Source organism: Nomascus leucogenys, chromosome 12, assembly GCF_006542625.1.
Source record: "Nomascus leucogenys isolate Asia chromosome 12, Asia_NLE_v1, whole genome shotgun sequence".
NCBI classification, from domain to species: domain Eukaryota; kingdom Metazoa; phylum Chordata; class Mammalia; order Primates; family Hylobatidae; genus Nomascus; species Nomascus leucogenys.
In genome coordinates, this window is record NC_044392.1 from 46,259,585 (window position 1) to 46,277,134 (window position 17,550).

At 54.4% G+C, this 17,550-nt stretch overlaps 3 protein-coding genes across 12 annotated transcripts; 2 read left to right on the forward strand and 1 right to left on the reverse strand.

Annotated features, from left to right (window-relative positions):
- Window positions 1-8: 8 nt before the first annotated feature.
- SHC1 (SHC adaptor protein 1) lies at window positions 9-12,198 on the forward strand. 10 transcript variants are annotated; one of them, XM_030824388.1, is made up of 13 exons: window positions 9-244; window positions 4,265-4,432; window positions 5,012-5,082; window positions 5,626-5,689; window positions 5,846-5,965; window positions 6,203-6,256; window positions 6,429-6,480; window positions 6,663-6,789; window positions 7,933-8,131; window positions 8,219-8,288; window positions 8,370-8,504; window positions 8,669-8,907; window positions 10,573-12,198. In XM_030824388.1, exons 2-13 carry the CDS (start codon window positions 4,268-4,270, stop codon window positions 10,699-10,701), a joined length of 1,425 nt encoding a protein of 474 aa, XP_030680248.1. In that variant the 5' UTR covers window positions 9-244; window positions 4,265-4,267; the 3' UTR covers window positions 10,702-12,198. The 10 variants fall into 10 exon arrangements, with proteins under 10 accessions (XP_030680248.1, XP_030680249.1, XP_030680250.1 ...); XM_030824389.1 differs by having other exon boundaries at window positions 8,373-8,504; XM_030824390.1 differs by lacking the exon at window positions 6,203-6,256 and having other exon boundaries at window positions 7,906-8,131.
- Window positions 11,718-12,919, reverse strand: LOC115837624 (translation initiation factor IF-2). The gene is given in 4 exon segments (XM_030824393.1): window positions 11,718-12,262; window positions 12,264-12,442; window positions 12,445-12,624; window positions 12,627-12,919. Coding segments are annotated over 4 exon segments (645 nt in total). The 5' UTR covers window positions 12,877-12,919; the 3' UTR covers window positions 11,718-12,226.
- PYGO2 (pygopus family PHD finger 2) lies at window positions 12,697-17,405 on the forward strand. Its single transcript, XM_030824391.1, has 3 exons — window positions 12,697-13,015; window positions 13,463-13,512; window positions 14,581-17,405. Exons 1-3 carry the CDS (start codon window positions 12,913-12,915, stop codon window positions 15,646-15,648), a joined length of 1,221 nt encoding a protein of 406 aa, XP_030680251.1. The 5' UTR covers window positions 12,697-12,912; the 3' UTR covers window positions 15,649-17,405.
- Window positions 17,406-17,550: the final 145 nt, after the last annotated feature.

Consider the following 17,550-nt stretch of genomic DNA (forward strand, 5'->3'; position numbering starts at 1 on the left):
TGGCCACCACTGCCTTTGTGCGCGATCTCGCGCTGCCATTGGCTAACTCGGGAAAGTGGGACGCGTGAAGGAGGGACCCCGAGGTAGAGGGTCAGGGGTTAGTGAGGCCGGAAGTGAGTGTAATAAAGTTTCTCCAGGGAGGCAGGGCCCGGGGAGAACGTTGGAGCGGTAACCTAAGCTGGCAGTGGCGTGATCCGGAACCAAATCGGCCCGCGGTGCGGTGCGGAGACTCCATGAGGCCCTGGTGAGTCTTTACTTTTTTCTCCTTAGGTGACTCACTCTTTCACCCCGGAACCCCTCTCCCGGGACCCCACTTCCGGTCTTCATTTATAAGTCCCGCCCCTGAGACCCCTCTCCCGGAAGTCCCACCTCCCAACTTCAGGGGGCTTCCCCGAACCCCGACTTGATTTTTTTTTTTTTTTTTGTCTCCGACCCCACCCTGTCGCCCAGTTTCCCTGGAAGTCCCACCCCCCGACACGTTCCAAGCCCTACTAGGAGAAACCCTTCGTTACTCCTTCCATCCTCCGAAACTCCGCCTCCTAGCAACGATTCTCCGCTAACTCATGTCAAAAGGCCTATCTCCCAAAAGGGCAAAACCCTGCTCCTCAAAGAACGATTCGAATTTGTTGAAGCTCCGCCCCTCCGAAGCCACGCCCCTTCCGTAATCCACGTCTGACTGTCCAGAAAGCCTCCCCGCCCAGAAGTCTGAAGTTCGCGTCCTAGGGGACCACGCCCCCTTAGGAGCTTTATCTTTGTGGGACCTGGGTCATCAGCTGAAAAGCCTTGTTGTCAATCCCTGAAACTCCACCTGCTTATATTTTCCTGTCCTTTCTCTTTTTTTTGGGCCTTGGGATCAGCTTTCCGAGCACTCTCGTGCTCCCCCAGGTGGGAAGTCAAAGTTCCCATCTCTGGCTGTAAGGAGTGAGATTAAAGGCGGCCGTTTTCCTTTCTTTCTTTTTTTTTGAGACGGAGTTTCGCTCTTATTGTTCAGGCTGGAGTGCAATGGTGCGATCTCGGCTCACTGCAACCTCCGCCTCCTGCGTTCAAGTGATTCTCCTGCCTCAGCCTCCTGAGTAGCTGGGATTACAGGCGCCCACCACCACGCCCGGCTAATTTTTAGTAGAGACGGGGGTTTCACCATGTTGGCTAGGCTAGCCTCGAACTCCTGACCTCAGGTGCTCCACCCATATCAGCCTCCTTAAGTGTTAGGATTACAGGCGTGAGCCACCGCGCCCGGCCCCGTTTTCCTCTTTCTTAACCTCCTTCAAGGGTAGAACTATTTGAAAGGGCTGAACTTGGGGTTTGGCACGAGAGGGAGAGAGAGACTTGCTCTCAGACTCCCAGCCTCACTTCCTGGCCTTCCCTTCCCAGGACCAACCCCATCCCAGAAGTAGCTCTAGGCCTTCCTAGACATAAGTAGATAGGACCATGGATTTGTTGGTGTGTGGCATGTGGGTGTGACAGGAGCAAAAGTTTTCTACTACCAGAAAAACGGTGGTTTGGAGTGGGGGTAGATAATAGTGCTCTTTTTGTTGTTTTCTTTTTTTTTTTAAGGGACAGTTCAGTCGCTACTTCTCTGTCTCTTCCCCTCCCCCTAACCAGAGTTCTTGTCTGGGCATTCCTCCTGGCCCCGTTTGCCCAGCCTTCCCTGCTGGAAACATTCCTGAGGCTTTTGCCATTTCCTGCCACTTCCCGGCCCTCTCCCCTCCTCCCAGTTGGGCTGCGAAGCCACACACAGCTTTTCCCCTACACCCAATCACCTGGACTTCCAGTAGGCAATCTCCTTTCTCCCTATGTAAATTTCAAGAGCCATACTTCTTTCTTTTCTTCCAAACGCCCACACCCGTTTGTCCTTCCCTGGCTCTGGATACTGCAGGCTCCCACAGAACATCATCTCCACAGATGAGGACATCCTAGTGTGTGTTTGTGTGTTTTGGGGGTGTGAGGCTATGGTGGAATACTTTCCTCATTCTCTCTATGCCTGAGAGCTGGCTGGAAATGAAGTGATAAAATTCCTTCTCAGGATTGGCTGACAGAGTGACAAAGCTCTTCTGGAATGAGCACTAAGGGAGATGTAAGAGTTAAGCACAGTATCTAACACACTTCAAGTGTTAATGTTGTTAATCAGGATAATTATCTATCTATATTTCAATCCTCTGAAGTAAATCTAAGGGTAATTCCAAGGTGAGCTGTGGGGATTTTTTTTTTTTTGAGATGGAGTTTTGCTCTTGTCACCTAGGCTGGAGTGCAATGGCTCGATCTCGGCTCACTGCAACCTCCGCCTCCTGGGTTCGAGTGATTCTCCTGCCTCAGCCTCCTGAGCTGGGATTACAGGTGCCTGCCACCACGCCCAGCTAATTTTTGTATTTTTAGTAGAGATGGGGTTTCACCATGTTGACCAGGCTGGTCTTGAACTCCTGACTTCAAGTGATCCACCTGCCTCAGCCTCCCAAAGTGCTGGGATTACAGATGTGAGCCACCGCGCCCAGCGGGAATACGTATCTTTAACTTGTTTTTTTTTTTTTTTTTGGTCGCTTTCCAGCTTTGCCTATTGCATTCTCCGGAAGAGCAGTGGCAGGAAGCCGTGGGTGGCAGGAATGGGTTTGGGACTGTTCCCTGTGTCCAGCTTCAACCCATCTTCTCCTGACACCCCTTTCTCCTGTACTTATTTTTTCTCCTGTCCTTATTGACGCAGATGTGTCTTCTGATCTCTCTGTCCCTTCCTGGCCTGTAGTTTCTACTTCTCTTGGAGAACTGTTTCTTCTACCTCCTCCAGCCAGGCTCCTCCCCTGGTGTGAGGGATGCTGTGCTCTTTGGTGGGGCTTAGGGCCCTGTAAGAGGAGGGATATGAATTGGGGTGGTTTGGAGTGGGAGTGGGGACCTGATTGCCTCATTCTCACCCTTGACAGTGTGCTGTGTTAACAAGGCCTGTGGAAAGGGGAGACAGGACAGTGCTTGGCTATGAGCCATCGGTCGTGGTGTGGTAGATGCCGTATGTAGAGAACAAGCCATGACCACCATGTCCTCTTGTTCCCTTCTTGCCTGGTAGCTTCCTGATGTACCATCCAGGTTGGACGTTATTCCCCTTTTTTCACCAGCTTTGCTCTTCTCTTGGCCCTGCTCTGCATCCATTGGGACCACTTCCTTCCCATCCCCACTTCGCTAGCTCCAGTCCACAGCTGTCCTAGCAGAGGATGCTAATGGCCCAGGCTTACTGTATGGGGTAGCGGTTGGGGGTGGCCTGGGCTGGGGCCAGCCGGCTCTCGGGCATAGAGGGTGGGAGAATTCGAGTGTCCAACCAGGACAGGAAGGGAAATGCTGAGCTCTGAGATCTCCTCCCTTTTCCACCCCCAGCTGCCTCTGTTTCCTCCCTCATTCCCCTGTACTCTTGCCTGGCTTCCTGCCCCCTTTGGCCTGCGTATGTCCGGTTTTGAGCGACTCAGACCTCCTATCTCCTTCCTTTCCATCCCACTCCTCCATCCTTCCCTCCCACCCCCGCTTTACTTCTCCCCAGATTACTAGTTGTTTGTATAGGGCAGGGGAGAGGGGCTTGGATAGCTCTACCCCCTGCTCCACTTCGAGGTTGGGGCGGGGTGGGGGCTCAGCCCCTCTGAGCCTGTGAGTCAGCACTGTCCTCGCGATTGGTCTCTCCCCTTAGCTCCCCGCCCCTGGGGAGGAGCCAGCAGCTCTGGGTCCAGCCTGTTCTCTTCTCAGCCAGAGAAGAGGCTCCACGTTGGGCGGGGATGGGGCCTGAAACTGTCTGCGTCTGAGCTGGGGAGCGGAAGCCACTTGTCCCTCTCCCTCCCCAGGACTTCTGTGACTCCTGGGCCACAGAGGTCCAATCAGGCTAAGGGCCTGGGGATACCCCCTGCCTGGCCCCCTTGCCCAAACTGGCAGGGGGGCCAGGCTGGGCAGCAGCCCCTTTTTCACCTCAGCTATGGATCTCTTGCCCCCCAAGCCCAAGTACAATCCACTCCGGAATGAGTCTCTGTCATCGCTGGAGGAAGGGGCTTCTGGGTCCACGCCCCCGGAGGAGCTGCCTTCCCCATCAGCTTCATCCCTGGGGCCCATCCTGCCTTCTCTGCCTGGGGACGATAGTCCCACTACCCTGTGCTCCTTCTTCCCCCGGATGAGCAACCTGAGGCTGGCCAACCCAGCTGGGGGGCGCCCAGGGTCTAAGGGGGAGCCAGGAAGGGCAGCCGATGATGGGGAGGGGATCGTAGGGGCAGCCATACCAGACTCAGGCCCCCTACCCCTCCTCCAGGACATGAACAAGCTGAGTGGAGGCGGCGGGCGCAGGACTCGGGTGGAAGGGGGCCAGCTGGGGGGCGAGGAGTGGACCCGCCACGGGAGCTTTGTCAATAAGCCCACGCGGGGCTGGCTGCATCCCAACGACAAAGTCATGGGACCTGGGGTTTCCTACTTGGTTCGGGTGAGTGAACATCCTCCTTTCCATTCCCCCCCAGACCCCCTCCAGTTCTAATGCTCACTCCAGCTTGGCTGGAATCTTTTTTCCTGCTGTTCCCCAACAACCCCGTTTCAGTGTCCTATTTCCTAAACCTTTCTCATCCCTTCCCCGATTCTGTAGCCCCTTCCCTTCTAGCTCTGCCTGGGCCCCCTTCCTTCTTTTGACTCCCCCACCCCCACCCTGCCATGCTTAGCACAATGCCCAGCATGGCAGAAGCTCTTAAGTGTTGGAATGAGTGACTTCTTGATCCTTTCCTCCATTCTCCTCCCGCTTTCTGGAGTTGTCCCTCCATCCCAGCCAATGCCTGTCGGTCCCCTCCAAACTCTCTCCCCAGTGCATGAGGTCCTTCTAGCCTGCCTTTTCTTTTTCTCCTCATTCCCTGTTGTCTTTCACTTTGGTTGTGGGATGTAGCCATGGGAAGTGGGCAGAACTTCTTCCTCTTTACTTCCCTTAGGGACCATATGGGCAAAGTCCTAGGGCCCTTTGTGAAGGGGCTGGGGTGGGGGAGCCGCTGACCTGCTGTCCTCTTCTCCCTCCCCTTAGTACATGGGCTGTGTGGAGGTCCTTCAGTCAATGCGTGCCCTGGACTTCAACACCCGGACTCAGGTCACCAGGTTAGTGGGGAGGGAGTGGATTGTGGGAGTCCTGGGATTAGTGAGGCCATGGGAAACAGAGGAGGTGAGTGGGTCACTTGGGTGCTGCTGCTGGGGGCTGATCTTTGGGTAGTAAAGGGGATTGAGAGAAAGCTGGGGTAGTGATTCCGCCTCTTACTGAAAGGAGGCCCCTCTGGCCCGGATCCTCCTTACCTATCCAGCCTTGGGAGTTGTGGGGAAGGTGGCAGAAGCAGCTGGCAGGTGGAGCTGGAGTAGAAAATGGGGGTAGATGGAAGGTTGCTGCTGCCTTTGGGAAGGGAATGGGACATTTGGTAGCTGGAAGGGGGTGGGGCTATACCCATTGAGGCCCTAACCCAATCAGCCAGGAAGTGGCCTCTCAGTGTCATCAAATATTAAAGGCCCTTAATTCAATCCACCATGACAAAGAGCCTGGAGTGCCCTGGGAGTCTGGCCTGGCTTTTCCCTCCCCCAGCCCTGTGGCAGCCCCAGTTGAGTGGGAGGCAGGCAGGCAGGCGCTGGGTCTGAGTACCCCTCTTTCCCCAGGGAGGCCATCAGTCTGGTGTGTGAGGCTGTGCCGGGTGCTAAGGGGGCGACAAGGAGGAGAAAGGTACTTGGGGTCCTTGGGGATAGGGATGCTGCTGGGAAATGTGGAGGGGCAGTGGGGAGGCAAGTGTGGGGCATGTGGGGAGAGGGCCAGGAGGCAAAAGTGTCGTTTGCCTGTGCTGGGAACCCTCACCTTCTGAGACCCTGGGCCCTACCTTAGCCCTGTAGCCGCCCGCTCAGCTCTATCCTGGGGAGGAGTAATCTGAAATTTGCTGGAATGCCAATCACTCTCACCGTCTCCACCAGCAGCCTCAACCTCATGGCCGCAGACTGCAAACAGGTTGGTGGAGGTGGGCAGGTGGACCAGAAACACTGATGGGGGTGCTAAGGGGAGATCTAGTTAGGAGGCCAAAAACTAGGAAGAGAGCTTGAGAGCAGGAGACCAGTAGAGAAGGAGGAAATGAGGATATGGGATAAGGAACCCAGAGAATGAGACTGGGGCACCAGGGTTCTGGGCGCTGAGGCTGCCTGACACATGGCATTCCCTTCCTTCTTCATCCCCTGCCCTAATTCTCAGATCATCGCCAACCACCACATGCAATCTATCTCATTTGCATCCGGCGGGGATCCGGTGAGTTGGGGAACAGAGCAAAGGTGGTGGGAGAAGAGCAAGGGGCTAGGGATTGGGAAGACATTGATTAGAGAAGTGGGGGTGCTAGGATTGTGGGGATATCTGAAAAGGACTGGGTTTTAGGGGTTAGGAGTAAAGTAGAACTGTAAAATTTTTTGACATTCCTCCCCAGGACACAGCCGAGTATGTCGCCTACGTTGCCAAAGACCCTGTGAATCAGAGAGGTGAGGCATGGTGGGGAGCACTGGGTGGGTCTGGCTGTTTGAGGAGGTGAGCAGGACCTGGGGTCATCTGTACCCACTCTAAGTAGATCTAAGTGGGGGTTCCTGTGGAGGAAGATGAGGGCCCCTGTCTGTGCCTCCTCCCAGTGGGCTCAGCTCACTGACAGCCTCTGTCGTGCCCTCAGCCTGCCACATTCTGGAGTGTCCCGAAGGGCTTGCCCAGGATGTCATCAGCACCATTGGCCAGGCCTTCGAGTTGCGCTTCAAACAATACCTCAGGAACCCACCCAAACTGGTCACCCCTCATGACAGGTGAGCAGGTGGGGAGAGTGTGGAGCAGCTTTTGGATTAGGATTAGGAAAGGAGGGCTGCTCTTCCTACACTTTAGCTGAGGTTCAGGGAGGGAATAACCTGTGTGCCTCTGCTTCCCACTTCCTGCTATTCTTCTGTTTCCTGTGGCTCAGGAGGAAAGACTTTTGAGGCCCTGCTTGCCGCAGGGCCAGCTTTTCTTGTTTGCTCATGGTGGAGCTGTAGTCCGGGGCCTCCAAGTTACATCTCTCTCTGGCTAGGTGGGATTTTCTACTCCCATCCCTCTTTCTTGCTCATTTCTCTGCTTGGCATTCTGTGTTTTCCTGCCATCAAGAATTTGGGTTTGGGAGGGTATCTCTTTACCCTGAGATTACAACCTTTCCCACCTCAGGCCTTGAGGGATAAGCAGTGGAGCCAGTAGGGGTTGAATATTTAGGAGAGGTTAAAATATTCTGGAGCTGGAATGCCTCTCCCGGCCCCCCACCCCCCTACATGGTGCTTCCCTTCCTTGTTGGGAGATAGCACAGAGATCAAGAGCAAGAGCATTACTTATTTGAGGCAGAGTCTTGCTCTGTAGCCCAGGCTGGAGTTCAGTGGTGCAATCACAGCTCGCTGTAGCCTCCATATCCTGGGCTTGAGTAATCCTCCCACTTTAGCCTCCTGAGTAGCTGGGACTACAGGTGCATGCCACCACACCTGGCTGAGTAGTAGTATTTTTATTCTGGTAGAGATAAGGTCTCGCTATGTTGCCCTGGCTGGTCTTGAACTCCTAGACTCAAACAACCCTCCCTCTTTGGCCTCTGAAAGTGTTGGGATTATAGGCATGAGCCATTGCACCTGGCCAAGGGGATGAGCTTTAAAGTCAAACCTGAATTTAAATCTGAGCTCGGCCGCCTTTTAGTTGTGAGACCTTGGGCAAATCTTTTCACTTCTGACCCTCATTTTCCTTATCTGTAAAACTGGGTAAGGAAACAATACCTACCTTACAGGGTTGCCAGGAGAATGAAATGATTATGTATATAAAACACTCAGCCTCAGGCTTAATCCATAGTAAATACCCAATAGATGGCTGCTGTTCTATTCCATCCTCCCCTCCTCCTGCCCACCACACATTTACAGCCACAGCTTCACTGTCCTGTCCCTCAGGATGGCTGGCTTTGATGGCTCAGCATGGGATGAAGAGGAGGAAGAGCCACCTGACCATCAGTACTATAATGACTTCCCGGGGAAGGAACCCCCCTTGGGGGGGGTGGTAGACATGAGGCTTCGGGAAGGAGCCACTCCAGGGGCTGCTCGACCCACCGTACCCACTGCCCAGACCCCTAGCCACTTGGGAGCTACACTGGTAAGTTGCTTGGATGGAGGCGGGCTGGGCCTAGGGTGGGAGTGGTTGGTTAGGGCTTCTGGTCTCACCTTATTTTTATCCCTGCAGCCTGTAGGACAGCCTGTTGGGGGAGATCCAGAAGTCCGCAAACAGATGCCACCTCCACCACCCTGTCCAGGTATGAAGGGAGCCGAGATGGGCAGAGCTGGGGAGTGTTGGAGGCAGGGCTGGGATCACTGTGGAGCCTCCCTTTCCTCAGCAGGCAGAGAGCTCTTTGATGATCCCTCCTATGTCAACGTCCAGAACCTAGACAAGGCCCGGCAAGCAGTGGGTGGTGCTGGGCCCCCCAATCCTGCTGTCAATGGCAGTGCACCCCGGGACCTGTTTGACATGAGTGAGTGCTCGTCTTTCTCCTCTCTGCATCCCCACCTTTCTACTTGGTTCTGGCCCTTCTCCTGCCTATCTGGTCTCTCCTTCCTGACTTCCCTTCCCTGAAGTCTGGGTCTTGGGTGTGTGTTGTGCCGCTAACTTCCCCTCACCCTCCCTCTATACTTCCAGAGCCCTTTGAAGATGCTCTTCGGGTGCCTCCACCTCCCCAGTCGGTGTCCATGGCTGAGCAGCTCCGAGGAGAGCCCTGGTTCCATGGGAAGCTGAGCCGGCGGGAGGCTGAGGCACTGCTGCAGCTCAACGGGGACTTCCTGGTGCGGGAGAGCACGACCACACCTGGCCAGTATGTGCTCACTGGCTTGCAGAGTGGGCAGCCCAAGCATTTGCTACTCGTGGACCCTGAGGGTGTGGTGAGTGTGGCAGAGGTGTGGGTGAGGGGTGGCAGAAAGGAAGGTACAGTACCCTACAGTGTATCCGTGTTCCTTCCCTCATTGCTTTGTAGACATTCCCACTGGGCAGCTCTCTGTGGGCCTCTCTTGCTCTTTAAAGTGTCTGGCATCTTCCTCCAGAGGCTCATCCCTTAGCCTGAACTGTGTTCTTTATAGTCCTGGCACAGGGCCAGGCGTGGTGACTCTCACCTGTAATCCCAGGACTTTGGGAGGCCGAGACGGGTGAATCACCTGAGGTCAGGAGTTCGAGACCAGCCTGAAAAATATGGTGAAACCCCGTCTGTACTAAAAATAGAAAAATTAGCTGGGTGTGGTGGCAGGCACCTGTAGTCCCAGCTACTCAGGAGGCTGAGGCAGGAGAATTGCTTGAATTTGGGATGCAGAGGTTGCAATGAGCTGAGATCACACCACTGCACTCCAGCCTGGGTGACAGAGTGAGACTCTGTCTAAAAAAACAAAACAAAACAAATACAGTCCTGGCCCGTCCTCAAATCCCCAAGCCTTAAGCTTATCAGAGCTAGAAGGCAGTCATCTCATCTGTGCCCCTTTTGACAAATAAGGAAACCACTCTGAAGAGGTTGTGATGCCCAACGTCAGATGGTTAGAGGCTAGACACTGCAAGTTTCCTTTTGTAAGAAGATCCAAGGGCTTCTCCAGCTCCCCAGCCTCAGGACTCAGACCACTGTGCTTTCTCTTATCTGTACTGCCTCAGTGTTCTTCAAAACTTTCCTTGTTTAGCCAGGTGTGGTGGTTCATGCCTGTAATCCCAACATTTTTCAAAGCTGAGGTGGGAGAATTGCTTGAGGCCAGGAGTTCGAGACCAGCCTGGGCAACATAGTGAGACCTTCCTGGGCAACATAGCGAGATCTTGTCTCTAGAAAAACAAAAAAACAAAAAATTAGTCAGGAATGGTGACACATGCCTATAGTCCTACCTACCCAGGAGGCTGAGGCCTGAGGATCGCTTGAGCCCAGGAGTTTGAGGTTACAGTGAGCCATGATTGTGCCACTGTACTCTAGCCTGGGTGACAGAGACCCTGTCTAGAAACAAAAAAACTTTTGTCTGTTTTCTACAGCAATCTCAGCTTCCTTTCCTCTTTTTCTTTTTTTTTTTGAGATAGGGTTTTTCTTTGTCACCCAAGCTGCGGTGTGGTGGCACACCTGGCTAATTTTTGTATTTTTTTTTTTTTTTTGGTAGAGATGGGGTTTCGCCATGTTGCCCAAACTGTTCTTGAACTCCTGGGCTCAAGTGATCCGCCTCCCTCGGCCTCCCAGAGTGCTGGGATTACAGGCACGAGCCACCATGCCCAGCCTCCACATCTTTTTTTGCACTGTGTATACTCTTCTGAGACATGCCAACTTCCTCCAGGTCAAGAAAGGGGTATATAGCTCTCAGCTTCACTCTTTCAGGGCTGATGTCGCCTTTGCCTTTTCTCACTTCACTGACCTATTCCTACAACTGTCTCTAGAGAATCCTCAATGATCAGGACTGACAGGCCACACTCTCCCCCATCATTTTTTTCTCCTTCTTCAAGCCTCTTGTCTGTTTCACCCTCTTCCACCTTGGAGGCTGAGGTCTTATTTGACTCTTCACCTGAATTGACCTTCTTCCTTCCCACCCTCCCAGGTTCGGACTAAGGATCACCGCTTTGAGAGTGTCAGTCACCTTATCAGCTACCACATGGACAATCACTTGCCCATCATCTCTGCGGGCAGCGAACTGTGTCTACAGCAACCTGTGGAGCGGAAACTGTGATCTGCCCTAGCGCTCTCTTCCAGAAGATGCCCTCCAGTCCTTTCCACCCTATTCCCTAACTCTCGGGACCTCGTTTGGGAGTGTTCTGTGGGCTTGGCCTTGTGTCAGAGCTGGGAGTAGCGTGGACTCTGGGTTTCATATCCAGCTGAGTGAGAGGGTTTGAAGAAGCCTGGGTGAGAATCCTGCCTCTCCCCAAACATTAATCACCAAAGTATTAATGTACAGAGTGGCCCCTCACCTGGGCCTTTCCTGTGCCAACCTGATGCCCCTTCCCCAAGAAGGTGAGTGCTTGTCATGGAAAATGTCCTGTGGTGACAGGCCCAGTGGAAGAGTCACCCTTCTGGGCAAGGGGGAACAAATCACACCTCTGGGCTTCAGGGTATCCCAGACCCCTCTCAACCCCCCTTCCATGTTTAAACTTTGTGCCTTTGACCATCTCTTAGGTCTGATGATATTTTATGCAAAGAGTTCTTGGACCCCTGAATTCAATGACAGGGATGCCAACACCTTCTTGGCTTCTGGGACCTGTGTTCTTGCTGAGCACCCTTTCCGGTTTGGGTTAACAGAGGCAGGAGTGGCAGCTGTCCCCTCTCCCTGGGGATATGCAACCCTTAGAGATTGCCCCAGAGCCCCCCTCCCGGCCAGGGGGGAGATGGACCCCTCCCTTGCTCAGTGCCTCCTGGCCGGGGCCCCTCACCCCAAGGGGTCTGTATATACATTTCATAAAGGCCCACCCTCCCATTTTGCATGCCTATGTACTCTACAGCCAAAGCGTAGCCCTTCCTCCTGGAGCCTCTGCCCTGCCTCCCTTTCTGGGAGGGTGGGGTGGGGGTGACTGAATTTGGGCCTCTTGTACAGTTAACTCTCCCAGATGGATTTTGTGGAGGTGGGAAAAGGGGCATTGAGACTCTAAAGCAGTAGACAATCCCCAAATACCATCTGTAGAGTTGGAACTGCATTCTTTTAAAGTTTTATATGCATATATTTTAGGGCTGTAGACTTACTTTCCTATTTTGTTTTCCATGGCTTATTCTTGAGCACAAAATGATAATCAATTATTACATTTATACATCACCTTTTTGACTTTTCCAAGCCCTTTTACAGCTCTTGGCATTTTCCTCGCCTAGGCCTGTGAGGTAACTGGGATCGCACCTTTTATACCAGAGACCTGAGTCAGATGAAATTTATTTCCATCTAGGACTAGAAAAACGTGGGTCTCTTACCGCGAGACTGAGAGGCAGAAGTCAGCCTGAATGCCTGTCAGTTTCATGGAGGGGAAACGCAAAACCTGCAGTTCCTGAGTACCTTTTACAGGCCCGACCCAGCCTAGGCCCGGGGTGGCCACACCACAGCAAGCCGGCCCCCCTCTTTTGGCCTTGTGGATAAGGGAGAGTTGACCGTTTTCATCCTGGCCTCCTTTTGCTGTTGTTTGGATGTTTCCACGGGTCTCACTTATACCAAAGGGAAAACTCTTCATTAAAATCCGTATTTCTTCTACCTCTGCCTCTTAACCCTTCTGGGAAGCCTATTGTGTACACCGCGGGCCCTCAGCGGCAGAGGGGGGAGGTGGGAGGTCGCGGCCGCCGAGGGAAGCTGGGGGTCTGCAGAGTTTGGGGGCGGCAGAGTGGGGCGTTTCGCGCCACCGTCCCCATGGGGATGTCGTGTCCGCATAGGGGGCTGGCTCCGGGTGGGTCTAGGCGGAAGCCGGGCCTCCCCGGCGCCCCAACGCCGGCCCCCGGCTACCTGGGCCTCCCGGGTGCGCCCTCGGCTCGCGCGCGCCCCTCCGCGGCGGCTTCACCGCTCGGGATGGTACGGTCCGGCAGCCGGGCCGCGCGCCGCCGCCCCTAGGTGAGCTGGTGTGGGCCGCCGCTAGCGGAGACGACCCTTTCCACTCGCGTGGTGCCGTGGTAAGCCTCGCCCCTCGCCTGTTTTCAGGCGTGGCGTTTCGTCCGGTCCTTGCTCCCCCTCCCCGCCGCGCTCAGTGGTGGTGGCCGCGCCGAGTTCCGGTTCCGGTTGCTGCCGCCGCTGGCGGGCGGCGAGTCTGGAGAGAGCGCGCAGTTCGCGCCGCGGCTCGGCGCTTCCCTGTCGTCGCAATTTGTGGTTGCTGCAGCTCGGGGGCCTGTGCTGCCCCTGACTCCCCTTCTGGGCGATGGTGCAGCCCGAGGGCGCCTCCATCCCCCGCCGCTGCCGCTAACCCCGGTCCCCCACTCCATGGCCGCCTCGGCGCCGCCCCCACCGGACAAGCTGGAGGGAGGTGGCGGCCCCGCACCGCCCCCTGCGCCGCCCAGCACCGGGAGGAAGCAGGGCAAGGCCGGTGAGCGCGCTGCGAGGGGCGGGGGCTGAAGAGGCCCAGGACTTGGGAACCTCAGAGGGGAGGGATGGTGGGCGGGGGGTGTTTCACAGGCTAAAGGTTTGAAGGGAGGCTCAGGTGAAAAGGATGGGTGGGTGTAATCCTCCAGGGGTTGGGGGCAGGTGTCACACATTGAGGACTCTAGGGTTTGGTGCCACATGGAATTCAGTAGTCACTTGGAGCTTGAGGATATCGAAAGATGGGATATCTCTCATTTAAAGGAAGACATAGCTGAGAGTATGATCATCTTCACAATCTATTTTTCATATTGCACCCTTTGTTAGCATTTGTCGAATAAATAAGCAAGTATGTATTGACGTTAAAGGAGTTCCTCAGAGCATGGCTGAGAGAAAAGAGGTTGGGGAAACCTCAGGGAAACTTGTCTGCGTCTTCCTTTTGCCGCTCTTCCAGGTCTGCAAATGAAGAGTCCAGAAAAGAAGCGAAGGAAGTCAAGTACTCAGGTGAATGGTGGTTGGTGGTGGGGGTGGTTCCCAGCAGCCCCTTGGCGGCACACTGTCTACTCTGCCATTCCAGTATCTGTATCTTGTATCAGCTGCAGGGAGGAGAGAGAAAACTGTCTTTCTTGCTTTGTGTTTAGGGGAAAGTATGCTCTCCTAAGAGATGATTCGACCAAAGTTCTTACCACGCAGGGTTCCCATCTCCATGTTTCCTGTCCTGGTTTCCTCATGATGGTAACCTAACACCTACCACTTACTGAGCCTTTTTTTTAGTGCCAGGGATTGTGGTAACATGCTTTAACAGTTTGGGGAGATAGGCATTATCCCTATTTTACAGATGAGAAATCTGGGGGTTAAAAGTGTTAAATACGTGCTCCACAGTCTTGAGGTTGTTTTTCAGGGTCAGAGCTGAGATTCCATCCTAGTTCTGCCTGTTTTTAAAACATAGTTACTGCACTATGCTGGTTCCACTCTCCACCCTCTTTTTCTTGTCTTTTTTTTTTTTTTTTTTTTTTTTTTTTGTAGTAACAGAAACTTGCTGTGTTACTATTCAGACTCATGGGCTCAAGGGATTCTCCTGCCTCGGCTTCCCAAAGTGTTAGCATTACAGGTGTGAGCCACTGTGCCCGGCCTGTGGTCCATATATTTTTTTTTTGAGACGGAGTCTTGCTCTGTTGCCCAGGCTGGAGTGCAGTGGCGCGATCTCTGCTCACTGCAAGCTCCACCTCCTGGGTTCACGCCATTCTCCTGCCTCAGCCTCCCGAGTAGCTGGGACTACAGGCGCCCACCACCACGCCCGGCTAATTTTTTTGTATTTTTAGTAGAGACGGGGTTTCACCGTGTTAGCCAGGATGGTCTCGATCTCCTGACCTCGTGATCTGCCCGCCTCGGCCTCCCAAAATGCTGGGATTATAGGCGTGAGCCACCGCACCCGGCCTGTGGTCCATATTGATTTTAGACCTGAGCTGCCCAGTATCAGCCTCCAAAATGTGTATTGTGTTGGTAGTGCTCTCTTGGTTTAGCTCTGTGTTTCCCTCCATGACCCTCTTTCCCTCAACTGTTTCTCACTAGGGCCCTGCATACTCACATCTGACGGAGTTTGCACCACCCCCAACTCCCATGGTGGATCACCTGGTTGCATCCAACCCTTTTGAAGATGACTTCGGAGCCCCCAAAGTGGGGGGTGCAGCCCCTCCATTCCTTGGCAGTCCTGTGCCCTTTGGAGGCTTCCGCGTGCAGGGGGGCATGGCGGGCCAGGTACCCCCAGGCTACAGCACTGGAGGTGGAGGGGGGCCCCAGCCACTTCGTCGACAGCCACCCCACTTCCCTCCCAATCCTATGGGCCCTGCTTTCAACATGCCCCCCCAGGGTCCTGGCTACCCACCTCCAGGCAACATGAACTTTCCCAGCCAACCCTTCAACCAGCCTCTGGGTCAAAACTTTAGTCCTCCCAGCGGGCAGATGATGCCGGGCCCAGTGGGGGGATTTGGTCCCATGATCTCACCCACCATGGGACAGCCTCCCAGAGCAGAGCTGGGCCCACCTTCTCTGTCCCAACGATTTGCTCAGCCAGGGGCTCCTTTTGGCCCTTCTCCTCTCCAGAGACCTGGTCAGGGGCTCCCCAGCCTGCCGCCTAACACAAGTCCCTTTCCCGGTCCGGACCCTGGCTTTCCCGGCCCTGGTGGTGAGGATGGGGGGAAGCCCTTGAATCCACCTGCTCCTACTGCTTTTCCCCAGGAGCCCCACTCAGGCTCCCCGGCTGCTGCTGTTAATGGGAACCAGCCCAGTTTCCCCCCGAACAGCAGTGGGCGGGGTGGGGGCACTCCAGATGCCAACAGCTTGGCACCCCCTGGCAAGGCAGGTGGGGGCTCTGGGCCCCAGCCTCCCCCAGGCTTGGTGTACCCATGTGGTGCCTGTCGGAGTGAGGTGAACGATGACCAGGATGCCATTCTGTGTGAGGCCTCCTGCCAGAAATGGTTCCACCGTGAGTGCACAGGCATGACTGAGAGCGCCTATGGGCTGCTGACCACTGAAGCTTCTGCTGTCTGGGCCTGCGATCTCTGCCTCAAGACCAAGGAGATCCAGTCTGTCTACATCCGTGAGGGCATGGGGCAGCTGGTGGCTGCTAACGATGGGTGACGCTGGTGAAGTGGCCCAGGGAAGTGCACATGTCTCTCCCTGCTCTTCCAGGGTGATTTTTTTGATGTCGGGCTCTTGGTCCTTGTTTCCACTGGCTTTCCATCCCCATGGGGCAGAAACAGTGGCTCCTGGGAGCAGAAAAGGAATTGAGGTGGGCAGGCAGAAGATCCTGGATTGCTCACTTTTTTGGGAAACTTACATGTTGAGATCTACAGAGATCCAGGAAACCAAAGCCCTGCTGAGCAGAGCCATTTTGTGGCTATTTCTGGAGGCCCAGGAGTGTGGCTGCAAGAGAAAAGGGGCTGGAGGAAGATCCGGAGGGCAGGGGTGTTCCCTCTGCTGATGATGGATGCCCCTAACACCTGTGCCTAACACCCCTACCGAACCCCACAGCTCCAGCCTTAGTTTTTGGAGTCAAGTGTTAAAGATTTCTGGCCAGAGGAATTGGGGTCTTGCCATCCCTGCAATAGCCCTTTTATGGGCTCTGGGAGACAGCTTTAGGGAATAAATGGGGATTTTCCCCTTTTTCTACCCACTCCTTTGCTTCCTCCAAGACTTACCCAACTCCTTCCCCCTCAGAGAACCAAATAGCCTGAGGAAGCAGGAGAGTTCCTGGTTATGGCAGTTTCTTGGTGATTTGGGGCTTCAAGACAGTAGGTGAGAGATGCTGTCAGGACATATCTTCCTCATACCAAAGTCTCTGATCCTTTCTCAGCCTCTCTCGTGCTTTTCTCCTAATGACCATATTTTTGCCAAAAATTGGGATATGTTATCTGGCAGACCAGAATATTTGAAGTTTGGGCTGTCCTGAAAGTCTGGACTTTGGTGGTACCCTCTTCCCCCAGCCCATCTGTTGCACATTATACTCTGTGTGTTCTTCAACTTTCGGCGCCCTTATTCCCCTGCCTTCCTGGCTTGATTGAAGGAAAGCTTGAAAAGGCGCAGAGCCCTATACCTCATTTCCTCCCTGATAAAAGGATCCAAGTGAGGCCCTGTCACAGCCTGTGGGTAGGGGATGCGGCGGGATCCTCATTGCCATGGTACTCAAAGGTAGAAGAGCCTGGAGTTTGTTGCTTCTCTTTGCTATTCTTTCATATCTTCTTGGGCCTGGTGATTAATTAGCAATTCTCATTCCTCTCAGCCAAAGGCCTGCACTGGGCTTTATTTGTCTTTTTTTAGTTTTTAAGCACTGCCTGCCAGAGATGGGCCTGGGGCCTGATGAGGACCTTAGCGCTGCTCGTTTCCTTTTTTGTTCATGCACACGTTCCTCCGTGGGGTGGGGAAGGCAGGCATGGGGTGTGGCCCTCCTCGGAGAAGTTAGGGGTCCCCCAGCTCGAGGTATAGTGGCAAAGACCTAGTGGTCCCCTGCCCCCACTTCGGTCAGTTCCTGGCATGAGGAGAGAAGACCCTGCTCTGGTGGAGCTGACAACCTTTGAGGCTGGGAGGAGGGCAGCCTCTGGGCATCATTCCCAGTGTCCCCCACACTAAAACGGCATAGATGGCAACCCCCACCCCCACCCTCTGCTCAACTCCTGTGTTTGTGGTTCTGTTTGCCCCATTTATCTGTTGCTATTTTTATGTTGTCTTCCCTCGCGCCGCATTTTGTAAAATGGCCCCTGGGGGAGTGTCTTTGCTGGATCTGCTCCCTCTCGCCCTCTCACTCCACTACTTTTTGGAAGAAAGTGATGGCAGAATGCGGTGATGGTGGGGGGGTCTTTTGTACTGTTGGATTAATAAAATGACTTTAAAATCCCAGACAAGGACTCCTTGCTGTTTCTGTGTGAGAAGGCTGAAAATGAGCCACTGTCACTGCTGGGTAGGGTGCTTAGGAGTTGAGGATATGTATACTCCCCAGGGTCCCTGGGAGTGGGAATGGCAGATTTGGCCCCTGAGCTGACCCTG